The sequence below is a fragment of the Drosophila mauritiana genome, chromosome X (assembly GCF_004382145.1).
Source record: "Drosophila mauritiana strain mau12 chromosome X, ASM438214v1, whole genome shotgun sequence".
NCBI classification, from domain to species: domain Eukaryota; kingdom Metazoa; phylum Arthropoda; class Insecta; order Diptera; family Drosophilidae; genus Drosophila; species Drosophila mauritiana.
The window spans coordinates 20,100,638-20,115,613 of NC_046672.1; the positions used below are offsets into that span (position 1 = coordinate 20,100,638).

Genomic DNA, 14,976 nt, shown 5'->3' on the forward strand with positions numbered 1-14,976 from the left:
TTTTCATGGGGCAACTTACTTTACTTAGTTGGCAGCGCTTAATTAGTGTGCGCAAATTTCGAGAACGTGAATTTTCATAAGTGTGTGATACACGGTTGGGGTCAGGAGCTGTTACCAGGATAGACTGATTGGAACGGAACGGAGCAATCAGCAGGAAACCTAACCTAAAAGTAATGACAAACAGGTCCGGGTGCCCCAAGAAAACTGCACTTCAATTCAAAATAGGTGTATTTTCATTTTAGACTTAATCTAATCTGGAAATGAATTCATTCCGGGCAAATCTCATTTTTGCAGGCTATTTATATTAAGCAAAACAGTTCCTTTTCAACTGACTTCTTTTGGTTGATCGTCTAAGGCGGACAATGATTCACTATGTTTGGAACGAGTCTAAAAAAATGATTTTAATTTGTTGACAGAAGCTCACTTCGTGGGCTGTACATGTAGTGACGAAGCCCACCAAGAAAGTGTTAAATTAAAATGAAATTATTCTATTTCCCTCGATAGTGATGACTTGTAAACGCATCGAATGTTTTCCGCTTTATTTTAAATTTCAAAATTTTTTCGCGGATTTTGCTTGATATTGGGGAATAAAATGAGAATAAATTTTAAAAATGTTCAAAAGTGTGGGCGTGACCGGTTTGGTGGTTTTAGGGTTTTATGGTGGGCGTGACAAAAAGTTTTTTGGCAACTAAATAGAAATTTAAGCTATGAAAAAATATCCAACAATTTTTCACAAATGTGGGCGTGACAGTTTTGTGCGGTTTGTGGGCGTTACAGTGGGCCTGGCAACGTTGGCCAACAAACTTGAAAACTTGCGCCTTTGTCTCTGGAATCTGTATGCTAAATCTCAACTCTATTCTATTCTATCGTCTATTGATCCTGATCAAGAATATATATATTTTATATGGTCGGAAAAGCTTCCTTCTGCCTGTTACACACTTTTCACCGAATATAGTATACCCTTTTACTTTGCGAGTAACGGGTATAAAAAGAAAATGCAAAAGAGAAAATGTTCTAATTAGCGCTCCATTTCAGGGATGCTTATGATATATTTATGCGTCAACACTTAGACCATTTGATAGTACATTGGTATTTTGGGAATAGGTTAACAGAAATCGCAAATACTATATGTTCTGCGAATATACCCGTGCTTCTAGTAAATCGAGGAATAAATTCATGAAGCGAATGAATAAAATCCTTCTCTTTTCCCTGTCCTGCGCAATCCGTCTTTCCATGGCCTTTACATGCTCCTCGAGGCGCTGGAATTCTTCCTCGGAATCTGCGGACTGCGAACCCTCCTCCGATCCACTTGGCTGCTCGGGATCCCCTGTCGTCAAGACCTCGTCGTTTCCAGTTGACTCTGCTTCCGCGTCCGAATTCTCTGCCATTTCTGAATTAGGTTGTGCTCTGGAGCTTGTTTCTCAGTCAAGTAGTGAAACGAAAGTGAACTAAATATTCCGGCGGAACGAAATATGATGACAATCGAAAGCATAGCCAACTTGATCGAAAATAATTTGAATTTTAAAGTGTTTCCTTTTATATCAGAACAGCCATAATCTAGCACAAAATGGCATATCTCAGTTAAGAGTCAAAATTTTATTTCTAGCTTGGACAGTAATCCTGATCACCCTTCTTTTGAAGGGTGTGAACCGGTCTCTTCTCCGTAATAAGAAGCGCCAGGATAACAAAATCAACCAATTTGGATGTAAAATAAGGCAAAATATAGAATGTTTTGTGCTAATTAACGAACCATGTATTAACATGTTAACATGTTAACATTAAGACCATAATGTTACCATAGTGCATTGATAATTTGGAAATAGGCCAACACAAATCCCATATATGTATTGGCATCGATGTTTTCAGGATCGACGGTTATCGAAGACGAAGCCTCGGTTATCGAAAAAGACGTCTCTGAGGACTGAGGGGTCCCTTTACTCTACGGGTATGGAAAGAAAACAGTCCTGCAAAGTCATCTACCCATCTACCACGCCAGATGATCTTTAATTATTTGAACGATTCAATTGACACTTGTAATAGTTTATACCCGCTCCGAATTTGGAAGTAAAAAGAAAATGCAAAAGAGAAATAAGCTAATTAAAGCTCCATATCCGGGATGCTTATGATATATTTATGCGTCAACAATTACACCATTTGATAATACATTGGTATGTTGGGAATAGGTGAACAGAAGTCGCATATACTATCGTAGATCATGTACTTCTGCTAGGATTGCAGAAACGAGGCGATTGAACAGCCCATTCAATTCCTCCTCCCGGGCCATCTCCCTTTTCAGGTGCTCTAGTTTCTCTAGGAGGGGCTGGAACTTCGCAGGCATCTTCTGGGTAGACACATTTATCGTATTCAAAGAAACTTCAGTTATCGAAGAAGAAGCCCCTGAGGACTACGAACCCACCTTCGATCCACTCGGCTCCTCAGGATCCCCTGTCAACTCGTCGTTTCCAAATGGCGTTGCTTCCGCGCTCGACTCCTCTGACATTTCTGAATTAGGTTGTGCTCTGGAGCTTGTTTCTCAGTCAAGTAGTGAAACGAAAGTGAACTAAATATTCCGGAGGAACGAAATATGACAAATGACAAATGAAAGCACAGCCAACTTGATCGAAAATCTATTTGAATTTCAAAATGTTTCCTTTTAATTTAGCAAAGCTTAAATATACAACGTATGGAGAGTCCACGTTAAGATTAGACGTTCTATTCGTATCGCAAACAAAGTGATCCTAAAAACCATTCTCTTCTTTACAAAAAGATATTAGAATCAAGACAAATCTTCAGAAGAAAGCAAAAACGAATTCTGCACGGAAGCCGTTACCAAAGTAGACCTGCGAGGTCTGCTTGAATAGACCGTCAGACTTGAACTGCATATCTATTAACTATGACGCCATTGACCTTGACAAGCCCTTTAAACCGTAACTTTGAACAAATTTAATAGGAAAGAACAAAATCTTACCGAATTCGGTGATGCTATATACATAGGGTCGGAAACCTACCCGTCTGTTACATACTTTTGAACAATTTAAAATATAACTCTACGAGTAACAATTGCTGGCTGTATCTTCTCAGCACTACCAACAAACAACATATACATAATTAAACACATTGTAATTAGGTATTCGAATCATCCTGGCCAATTTTATTTCCCACTGTGCTGGCACATTGAAGTCGGCAGAGCCGGGTTTCCTTTTCGTTTTCATTTGCGTCGCGGTCTCACTTTGAAACAGTTTGATTAAGTTTAATTGATGTAATTACACTCTCAAATTGGATTGGATTTGTGAATACAAAGCGTGTCGAGAGGAGGAAGCAGGAAGAGGCAGGGTGTCGTCGGCAAGGACGAACAGACAGGGACTGGGATTGGGACAGTGACTGGGGAGAAGGACGAGGACGAGGGTGAGGACGAGGACGAGGACGAGGACGAGTGCGAGTGGGTGGCACACCTGCTATACCAATCGATCCCATTAACAACTTCAAAGTCGAGATCTCGTCATGGATTTTGTGGCCGGCCCAAACACACAGTCACAACCATTCTAACACTTTGCACTCGACTTTCATCAATTTCGAAAATGAATTTGAAAGTGTTGCCATCGTTGTTGCTGCGCCTGTGTGGCAGGGATATGGCGAGGATATTCCGGGGATCGAAGAGTGCAGGAGCAGGTTTAGCAGCAGCCCGAATGATGTGGCGCGCATATTTTGCATAATTTAAGCAATTTGTGCAACGCCAGCGGAAAGGGAAGAGGATGCGAACTGGGAAATCGGGGTCGGGATTCGGCTGTCGGGAATGGGGAATGAACATGCGAGTACGGGCACCGCCGACAAGGATGCGCCCCTCGATGACAAAGACAAGGGCGATGGCGATGCGGATGACGGACCATGGCGGCCTGGCAAGGTGCTGAAATTGTTCCCACATTACCGCACACAGGGAACAAAATAATAGGCTTCGATGAAACAGATTTCTTAAAATAACATTGGCGAAGGAGCCAGCATACACGTATATAGACCTAATTTGTTTAATTTAAAAGTAGTTTTAGTATTATTACTGACTAATTACTATTAGTATTAGTACTGAAATATTCAAAGAAAAATACAATCTTTCAATTGCTTTTTTTCCGAGTGCAGTTCTGACTCCTGTGTCCTGCAACCTGGCCAGGAGCCAATGGCAATGGGCATTGGCCAACAGGCGGCGGAGCTGAGCCAGCGCTGCCCTGGCCAGATAATGAAGCAGCAACATTTTAACCAGGCAAATGCGCAAACACACAGGAAGGGGTGTGCAGTTTGGAGCAAAGAGTTGGAGCTGGGAATAAGAAGTTGGGACGGGATCCAGGGGCACGTGGCGTGAGTAAGTTGGTGTTGATTGCCGACTGCCAACTGAGGGCTAACGGGCGCCCATGACTGTCTGTCAGTCCGTTTGTCCGTCTGTCCGTCTGTTCGTTTGTCTCTTCGTCCGACTGTCCGTATGACAGTTCGTCCGTAAGGCTGAGTGACTAACTGACTTGGTCCCTGCTACTGATTCATGAACTGCCAACGAGCCTGGCCACCAACCTGAACCTGAGCGCCGCAATAGCTGCAACATGTTCAGACATCCGTGTGCACCAGCACACTGACCGCATACCGCTCTCACCCACACCCACACACTAAAAAAAAGCACACGCACACAGAACCATGTGTCCTGGACTGGTGCTCATATTTCGTGTTCCCACAGTCTCGTTTCCGTTGGGCCCATGATGCTGCTGTTGTGGATGCGAATGTGAATGGGGATGCGCATGCTGTTTTTGTCCATTGCGTTGCCATGACAGTGGATTTTACAGATACTTAAGTGCCGGTTGGTGGTGTGTGTGTATGTGAGTGCGAGTGTGTGCGTTCGCTTGATATATTCAGCTGACTCATTCTGCTGACGCTCCAAATTCAAAAGCAAACACTGTTGCATACTTTTGCCCGCTGCAAACCCACACAGACGAGACCAAAAGCGAGAGAGCGACAGAGAGGGGCAGACACGGCGTGACAGAGAGGGAGCTAGTGCTACAGAGGGAGAGAGACTGCAATGGACACATATTTTCTGATAAATTATTGCATTGTTGATTTATTTTTGGCTTTTCGCTGTCTGCGGCTTAAGATTAATTTCCTTGCGTTGTTGAATTCACACTTATGTGGCGCCCAACGTGGGGCCCACCCGACTGCAGGCAAACAGCCACCCACCACCCACCAACCACTCAACCCACTCACCTCGCCACACCGCTTCTCTGGCCAGGGCAATCCCTTTGTGCGTGTGCCCCAAGTCGTTAAATGACTTTTTAAAAAGCGCCAATAAAAATTAAATCAAATAAATATAATTTTTAATTAAAATTCCCTTTAATCTTTTTACAATTATTACCAGCTTAATGTACAACAATGGCAACGACAACGAGGACCACGACCACAATGGCTTCTGAAACAAAGGTAACAAGAACACCAATTGCTGCGAAGCGCAAGGTAACGCACTGACAAAAGATTCAATCCCATCAATTGGATTGGATTTTTTATTAAGCTCTGATAAGCGGCTGGCGGATGGGTGGGCTTACATATGCGTAAGGATGTGCATATTGTGGCCAAGAAAGGCGGAAAGGGATTAATTGCAAGGGAGGTAAACAAGATTTCAACGAAGGGCAAGCAAAGTAGGCACCACATTACTGCTGTCTTTCGTCATCTTCATAACTTAAACGGCTATCGAGTAACGTTCCACACAGGTGCTAGTTTATAATATGAATTTTCGAATTTTTATTGAAGAGTTCTTCCACCGTAGGAGGTGTCCATCTTAATCTTCAGTCTGGATATACAACTTAAGCTCAGCCTCAATAATATCATGTTATTTTCCTAGCCAGATATTATTGTGAGCACTAAACTAAATCTTTAGTCAAACTTGGGCGCCTTAATGTACTGAAGTAATTTATCGATTTAGTGGTCTGTTTCAAAAGCTACTCTCTGCGTCTGACCTCTTGACCCCTTGCAGTCACCGCGAACTTTTCTATTGTTAGCAGCGGTTATCATTTCGGTTTTTTTTCATATTGCTCGCCGGGTGGTTGGAGCGGACGGATGAGTGCTCCATGAGTTGGCCACAGTCGATTCCCGTGCCAAGTCTAATCTGTGAACCGTGCGTGTGGGTGGCTGATGGTGCTGGGGGACAAAAGTCGCCGGCTAAGCCGCTCATGAGTGGCCTTTGATTGGCCATCATCCAGCGAATCCACTCCTCCATCCAGCGAGTTCTTCGCCATATGCGTGTGTGGTTGCCCCAAGGTGCTGGCGGTGGTCGAGGGGATGTTTAGGGACAGCTTCATACATATTAAACCCATGGAACGTAAATATTTAACGAATACTTTATTTTGCAGCCAGAGCAACAAGGAAATCTATTTTTTTTTATGGGATATCTCTGCTTATTTCTCCCCTTTTGAGTGGAAAACTTTGTCAGTTTGCCTGTGGGTTTAGTGGGGCATGCAACATGTGTGTGTGTGTGCTGGTCCTGTGGCCCGAAAGGTTAGGGTTTAAAGGCTGGGGTTTATTTCTCTGGATTGCTTTAATAATTAAGCGTGGACTTGGCACCCGATCCTTAGCTATCGCAATCAACGCCAGTTAAAATGATGACCCAGCCAGACTGGATCTCTAGCTTCCCACTCCATTACCACTACCATTCTCGTTCCCGCTTCCGTTCCCATTCCCATTACCAAATCCAGTACCACTTCCAACATGGAATGACTGCCAAAAAGGAACGTCTTTCCCTTAAGCTGAAAGTGAGACACAAATTCCGTGGGGGCTTACAAATTGCAGCGTTAATTGCATACAAAGAACAAGAAAAGTGCCCAAGAAATTGTAACAAAAGGCTGTTTTTTATTTCCGTCCCCATTCCGATTTCCCGCTCAGCCAAATGTGAGGGAGGGGGCGTGGCTGGGACATGGGGCAGGGGGCAGGGGGCAATGGGCGCCTCATATAGTTGACAATTGACGCATTTGCAATTCAACACTCGAGCAGAACGGAGCTCGAGCGTTGCGCAATCAGCGGCCTCGCGTTTCACGTTCGTCCTGCCCCGCTGACTTCTTCATCCTGTGAACGCTTAGGCATTTGCATTTTGATGCCACTGTAGTTGTGGGGGGGGGGAAGGGGGCGGCACATGGCAGAGGAGAGAAGAAGGAGAGAAGGGAGGCAGGCTGCACGTGGGGCGACATAAATATTTGCAGTGTTTGATGTGGCAGCTTCGGGTTTGGCTTCGAACTGGTGACTCCACGGAGCCACTACACTGTGCAAATCCTGGAAAGCGAGACTGAAAACAGTGCTGAAGTAAGACCAAGCTATATAATTGCATATGGCTTCCTTAGATGAACTGGACGGAATGAGTATCGTCATGGGATTTGTCGTACGAAACCAAAACCGGTCCTTCAGCTCAACTGAGTCAAATAGTAACGAAACGCATCGATAGAATATGTAGTTTTGTATCGATGCTATAATTATAATATTATGTAATTTATATTATGCATTAATATCCCCAGAAGATATAGATATTATTCTGAAACCATAGTATGGATTAGTCTAAAAATTGGCTGGCATATAATTCGCCTTATTCGCATTCCAATTTCGATTTTACCAATAATTCGATTTGAGTTACTATATGTTTACTCTTAAATTTTGGATAAAAGCGCGATTTCAATATTTCGCGTTTCGAAACTTTGATTTTCCCAGTGTAACGATGCTGGCTTCTCGGATTTATTAAGTCGAGCACCAGTTGAATGTGTGTGTGCGCACGTGTGTGTGGGTGTGTGGGTGTGTGTGTGTGCATCTTGCTATTCCTGGAGGCACACTTGCCTTAATTATTGCCTGGCATGCTGCCCGTGGAGAGGGGGCGCCGGGGTAATTGGTAGCCGGTCGGGGGAGTGCGACTGGATGTGGGAGTGGGAGTGGGTGTGGGTGTCGAGCAATGGGAAATAGGAAACGGGAAACGGGAAACGGAGTGTCAACAGTTTATGAAGTGGACTCCTCACGCTTGGCTCCGACTCTGGTTGGCATTTTCCTCCGCTCTCTGCCGGTCGCCTTAGTTTTCCTCGCTTTTCCGGCACATTGGGGGCATAATCAAACGGTAATTGGTGCGGGCAACGATTTTGCAAATTGAAAGAAAGCACACAGAGCCGGCAAAAGCGGAGTGGTGTGGGTGGAAAGTGTGCGAGTGTGCGAGTGTGCGAGAGTCGGGAAGAAAGTCGGGCCGGGGCACCCAGTGAGTGCAGACAGAGACAATTTTCTATAAAAACTAAATTTGAAATTGTGTTGACTTAATGTTTGCGCATAAAGCGGCAACCAAAATGGCAAATGCACTCACACGACCAGATGGACATGCTAAAGGACATGCCAAGGGACACTCACAGTCACAGTCACACGCAGACACAGACACAGCACACACGGACACAACACACACACACACTCGTCTCCGTTGACGACTGTCTGTGTGTAGGTGTGTGAGAGAAAGGGGTACACAGAGCAAATTCCCAAATTGAGTTTTCATGTCCTTCAATTTCATTGAGAATAATTCGCACTTCGTTCAATTAAATTAACTAATAGTTCTTTAATGTTGTAATATGATTATTCTTCTCATATCAGCTATGCAATCAACAATGGAATAATAAAGATAGTAAGAATAACTCATCTTTATATGATGTAATGGACATTACGGTTAGTTGTGAGTTAGGGGCAGTTTGAAGGACAATGCCTAGTAACAAATCAAATAAAGCTTAGTGAACTCAATTCAGTGAACTAAAAGAATTATGAATAAGCATGTAAAATTATTCACAATTCAATAGAATTAAGACTCCCCGTTGGAAGTGGAAAGTGTAAATGTTCAAATGATCTGACTTTCGAAGATCACGTCCTTTGTCCAACTTTTTTCTCAGTGCATGGGCGAAAGGATGCCGGGTCTTCTGGTGTAGCACTTTGTGCAATGTCTCGCCTCATAGTCGTCATCTTGGTGGAAATTTATTTTCATTGCTGCCGCAGGCTATGGCAATATCAACAGACTAGTGGGTGGTGGGTGGTAATGGGGGTAGTTAGTTTTCGCATTCGCATGGAAAGTCGCCTGACCTTTGCCACGCGTCCTGCCGAAAGTGTGCCCCTTCCCCTGGGTGCCCACGTCGTGGGCAAATCGAACTAGGACTCCAAGTTTTCCCACTATAACTTTAATTTGGAAAAGTTCTCGGAAGAGAGTGGCAATTGAGATTTAATCCAAAGGCGCAAAGGATCAAACACCTCAATCGCAGCTGTAAATAAGCAACTCGCACTGACCACTTATTTCTGTGAGTGCACTCAATAGTGGATATATTCACACCTCAATAATATTCTCACTAGTGTTAGGATTTTTGCTATCCCCTTTATAGCAGAATATCATGTTGGATAGTATTTAGACTATTTGCTATTAAATAGTAGTTGTCGCGTTAAAACTTGCACTTTTCACAATGCGAATAAATTGGGCATTCAAGAATTTAGTAAGAGCTGTCATCATTTTGGTGGAGTTCTCTAAAAGTATCGCACAAAGTAGCATACCAAGAGTACATCTCAAAGTAAGTAATAAATAATAAGTAATACTGCTTAATCACCATGTTGTTGTGCTTGAAGCTATCATCATCAAACAAAAGTCCATATGCTCAATAGGCTTGAGTGCCATTTCAGTGTTCGAAATGCCTTAAAGTTTCGTCCTTGTGGAATTTATTCTACGATTTTTTAGTAAGCAGATTTCTTTGCTTGTCCCCGCGTCAGTTGCTTTTTTGTGAGCAGTCCGCTTTATCCTTTTGCTCCTTTTGGACCACTGACAGTCAACGAGCTGGGCATTGCCCTCCATCATTTCGGGCAGCAATGAAAGTTGCAGCTTAGCGCCAGCAGCAGCAGCATCAGTAGCAGCAACATCAACGGCGGCTACGCGTTCAAGTGGAAAGTCCGCAGCTGCTGCCCGCACTTCATGTACTTCGCACTGTGTGTGTGAGTGTGTGTGTGTGCGAGAGTGTGTGTGTGGGTGTGGTGTGGGTGTGTGTTAGTGCTAAGCTTTTGCTCGACGCTTTGTTTTACTGCTTAGCTTTGGTCAAGTCCTGTCTGGGGATGCGCGGCTGCTGCTCCTTCTGCCGCCGCCACTGGCTCAGCAGGGCCTACACGGAGAGAAAACATGGCATATTTACTTTAAAGTGCTAAATATCTACATCGAATGGTGGGTTAGTTTTGAACCTATGCTAATTGGCAAATCAATACATTTCTGGTGACTCCTGTAATTCTCAAAAATGTACTGTGAATTACTGTTCTATGTAAATTAAAAATTCTATCATTTATGTAAGCTCAATCAAAACTATATAATTGTTAAATTGCAACGAAATGGCGCGAATTTTTGACCAGTGAACACCGCTATGAGTCCGGAGACGTGACTGGCCACTGGCCACTAGCCACACGCTTGGCGAGATTCCCAACACTTAGTTGCCAAGGAAGGAGGAGCACGGGGAGTGGGATCTGGATCTGGATCTCCGGGGGAGTCGAGTTCAGGTTCAGTGGCGAACCTCGCGCAGGCGTTCACCCACTAGACACCCCATCCGCAGTCTCCAGTCCCCCATCGCCCATCGCCCATCGCCCATACCCACCCCACCGTCTATTCCCTCGTTCGCCATGATAGCTGTAATCGAGGAAATCCCATAAGAGACGATTTAATCCCATATTTCAAAGTTATTCAAGTGCAAAAATGCCAAAAAGGAATGCAAACATAAGCACTGCCAGGACACGGACACGGACCTTCTCAAAGACAGTGGAGGCGGGACGGGGCAGTACGGGGCGGTGCGGGGTGGAGGAGGCGTGCCAGGGCACGGAATTGAAGCTCCTATTGGGAACTGGGCCACCTGGTGCAACCTTCTTCTGACCGCACACTTTGCCACTTTGTTGCATTGAATCAATTCCGGACAGCGCATCCCGCCGAGCTGCCATCACTCAAGACGTGGATGCTGCTCCTCCAGCGTTTTCATCATTTCTGTGCGATTGCGCTTGATTTCGTTTCATTTAGTTTGGCCAGCGAGAATCCCTCGCACTCCGATTGCTAATCCCCAACAATTAGCTGCAGATTTAAACGATAATTGGACAATCGCACATGCCCAAACAAGGCGCCCAATCCCGACCTCCTTCCCAATCCTCAATTCTGACCCTCCTGCTCCTGCTCCTGCTCCTGCTCCTGCTCCTGCTTATTGCATCCGAATTGCAGGCAAAATGCCACTAATTGCGTTCCAGATAGTTTATAAATATGGCGCAGCTTTAAAGTGGCCCATTAAATTTCATTGACGCATTGACAAACTGACACCGCAGAAACGGCAAGCACTGCAGAAAAAAACGTGGCTTAAATTTGAGTCCTAAGAGTTGTTTTGCATTTCTTACTGAACTAAATGAACTTATCATACCCTACACCAATCACAAATAGTTGTACACATGGCTTCGGAAAATTCGGTGGCTTTCAGGAATTCTGGAAACTATATTCCCCATACCTACACGTTAAAATCCGCGTTTGAAAACTATGTTATATTCTTGTGCAGGTTCTTGGCTCGAAGTTCATTATTATCCTTACATTCAGTCCATATCCCAATGTCTCCTAAGCACCCTGTTTGCTCACCCATTCAGTCAGTTATCTTTTCCAGTTTTCAGTTTTGTGGAGCTGTTGTTAGTTCACGTCTGGCGGTCTATTCATGCAGCCATCGGTGGTCTACTTTGGTAACGGCTTCTGTGCAGAATTTGTTTTTGCTTTCTTCTGAAGATTTGTCTTGATTCTAATATCTTTTTGTAAAGAAGAGAATGGTTTTTAGGATCACTTTGTTTGCGATACGAATAGAACGTCTAATCTTAACATCGACTTTGCTAATTTAAAAAGAAACATTTGAGATCCAAATTGATTTTCGATCAAGTTGGCTATGCTTTCGATTGTCATAATATTTCGTTCCGCCGGAATATTTAGTTCACTTTCGTTTCACTACTTGACTGAGAAACAAGCTCCAAAGCACAACCTAATTCAGAAATGGCAGAGAATTCGGACGCGGAAGCAGAGTCAACTGGAAACGACGAGGTCTTGACGACAGGGGATCCCGAGCAGCCAAGTGGATCGGAGGAGGGTTCGCAGACCGCAGATTCCGAGGAAGAATTCCAGCGCCTCGAGGAGCATGTAAAGGCCATGGAAAGACGGATTGCGCAGGACAGGGACAAGAGAAGGAATTTATTCATTCGCTTCATGAATTTATTCCTCGATTTACTAGAAGCACGGGTATATTCGCAGAACATATAGTATTTGCGATTTCTGTTAACCTATTCCCAAAATACCAATGTACTATCAAATGGTATAAGTGTTGACGCATAAATATATTATGACCATCCCTGAAATGGAGCGTTAATTAGAACATTTTCTCTTTTGCATTTTCTTTTTATACCCGTTACTCGCAAAGTAAAAGGGTATATGATACTAGATTCGGTGAAAAGTGTGTAACAGGCAGAAGGAAGCTTTTCCGACCATATAAAATATATATATTCTTGATCAGGACCAATAGACGATAGAATAGAATAGAGTTGAGATTTAGCATACAGCTGAGTAAAGGGTATCTGATAGTCGGGGAACTGGACTATAGGGTGTGCAGTAACTATTGCACACTGAAATTAGAAATTCCACGACAAGCGCATTGTTTTCGAACGTTGTTCCGGAAACCTCATTATAACCCCCTGCGAAGGGTAGAAAGCAAATTTCCGTTGATTTTCCGACCAAGTTCCCCGGTGGCCAAGAAAAAGTTGCCACTTCAGCGGTCAGCCAACGAGCACCAGGCATCAAGCAGCAGCCATTAGACACCAGAAACCAGACGGCAGAGGTCAAAGATCAGCGTGGTGTTAACGGGAACAACGAGTGGTCGAAAGGCAATCACCGAGCGAATCTCGGGCTCAGGGGTAACGTGAATGTGCGAAAATGTTGCCGTCAATTCTGCACAAAATATGCATAAATACGGGCATAAATAAATGTCTGGATGGGCTCTCACACAAGCAAGCACACGGATTCGCACTGTATGTGTATGCTGTATGTGTGGGCCGAAATCAGCCACCCACCACCCACCATGCGTCCTTGCCTCGCGAATTTCCCTTGAGAATATTACACCCCTTACTCGCAGAGCATATCTACTTTTTACTACATTGTATTGATTTACGAAGTATTTGATTCACTTAGCAACTTTCTGTTTTGAATGATTTATATTATGGGTTTGAATAAACTGGCATCAGTATCTTTTTGTGTGTGGATATATTTATCTTCAGTGGAAATTAAATTAAGAATAAAATAAGATAACCTAATGCAATATATCGAAAGCAAGAAAGTTCTAAGTAAACGACCAGGAAGCGCTTAACAAAAGCGGAGTGTGAGTAATGGGTATTGGTTAGCTGACTTAGGAGTACATTCTCGCTTTTTCGATGATTTTGTTATGTTTTTTGCTCTCCTATTAACCTTTCTATCGAATTGGTAGCTATTGTCATACCGATGCTCTAAGTGTTTATACATATGTATTATTCTTCACACAACTGTGAAAGTACCCTATAAATTCTTTTGTATATTTTATCGAGAATACATGCTACCCTATTCAACTGCCTATTAAATGTGCAATCAAAACCAAAATGGCCGAAAATTGACCAAGGTCAATCACATGTTTATGATCTCAGCTAAACTAACCTAATGTAATAAACTACAAGCTAACCCAACAGTAATAATTAATCAACTGGCATCTGGGATTAAAAAAATGCAATCCGAAAATGTTTACTTATACATTCGGGTGCACGCAATAAACAACTTCGCAATCCGTACTTTTTATGAATATATAAGTACCCTATGGGCCGTTCTCATCTGCCTTTTGTTGTTTGCCTTAAAGTTACGCGTTTTACCTTCGGTACCCCGATTTCACCCCCCGTCATCCACGTAAGTGTACAATAAACGCGGATTTCACCGCCAATATTTGTCTGCAATCATTTTTTTTTGCCCGCTGTCGGCAGTTACCCAGCAGTCTGTCTACTCGTCCGTTTGGATGTTTGGCTCTTAGGCTCTTTGGCAGTCTGGTAGTGTGGCAGTCTGGCTCCCACCACCCACCACCCACCACCCACCACCCACCTCCGACCGATTTCTCTGAGGGGCGAGTGCTTTGCAGTCAGGCCAGAGCAATAAAACCCCTCCATCAGCAGCAATCGCAACTCCAACGCGTTGCCAGTCGATTAACACTCACGCAATTGCACACATACTTCCAGTCCAACATACCCTGTAGTTTCATTCAGCGAAGATTTCTAAATGAAATGCTACTGCAGACAATTTAATTAATATAACAATTCAATTTTAATTAAGTTTTATAAGCGTAATGAAGAAAAAATCACTAAGCTGAGAACTAATATTTCAGCATTCCGATCGAAACCAAGTTAATATTTCCGTTTCCGAAAGTGATTATGGTAAACCCTCTATAAGAGAATTAAATATTATATTTAACTTAAATATGTAACTTTACTGTAATTGCGCATTATAATTTATTATTATTGAATTCAATGCCTACCATCCATCTAAAGTTATCTTCAAGTACATATTTCATTTATTGATTCGATAGCGACGGTTAAGATTAAGTACAAAAAGTAAATCAATTTAATTAAATTGCTGTCCATGTACTGCATCCTTCGAAGAGTAAATGTGGTGAGCATAAAGGATATCCTACATGTAGAGGCTCTGAGGAAAGGCCATTAGTTTCTGCCATCTCCTGGTGCCTGAAAAGAATATACATCCTGAGGATGCTCTAGTCCTTTCAGCATTCCGATCATGGGAACTTGAAAGTTGGCATCACCATACTAGACAGCTGACGGTGTCTGGGTATTCACTAGCTATTCACTGGTTCACCATGTGATCTGTGTTGACTGATTGACCAAATTCGATCCTGTTGCAGGATCTTG

At 43.4% G+C, this 14,976-nt stretch overlaps 2 protein-coding genes across 2 annotated transcripts; one reads left to right on the plus strand and one right to left on the minus strand.

The window, feature by feature from the left end:
* Positions 1-1,030: 1,030 nt before the first annotated feature.
* On the minus strand, positions 1,031-1,464 carry LOC117148045. Its single transcript, XM_033315224.1, has one exon. The coding sequence runs from the start codon at positions 1,386-1,388 to the stop codon at positions 1,125-1,127; it is 264 nt and encodes an 87-aa protein (XP_033171115.1). The 5' UTR covers positions 1,389-1,464; the 3' UTR covers positions 1,031-1,124.
* A 10,566-nt stretch (positions 1,465-12,030) lies between these two features.
* On the plus strand, positions 12,031-12,404 carry LOC117148244. The gene has a single exon (XM_033315548.1). It carries the CDS (start codon positions 12,047-12,049, stop codon positions 12,308-12,310), a length of 264 nt encoding a protein of 87 aa, XP_033171439.1. The 5' UTR covers positions 12,031-12,046; the 3' UTR covers positions 12,311-12,404.
* The last annotated feature ends 2,572 nt before the right edge of the window (positions 12,405-14,976 follow it).

Coding starts and splice junctions, on each gene's coding strand:
- LOC117148244 (XM_033315548.1), top strand. CDS start 12,047: ATGGCAGAGAATTCGGACGCGGAAGCAGAGTCAACTGGAAACGACGAG.
- LOC117148045 (XM_033315224.1), bottom strand. CDS start 1,388: ATGGCAGAGAATTCGGACGCGGAAGCAGAGTCAACTGGAAACGACGAG.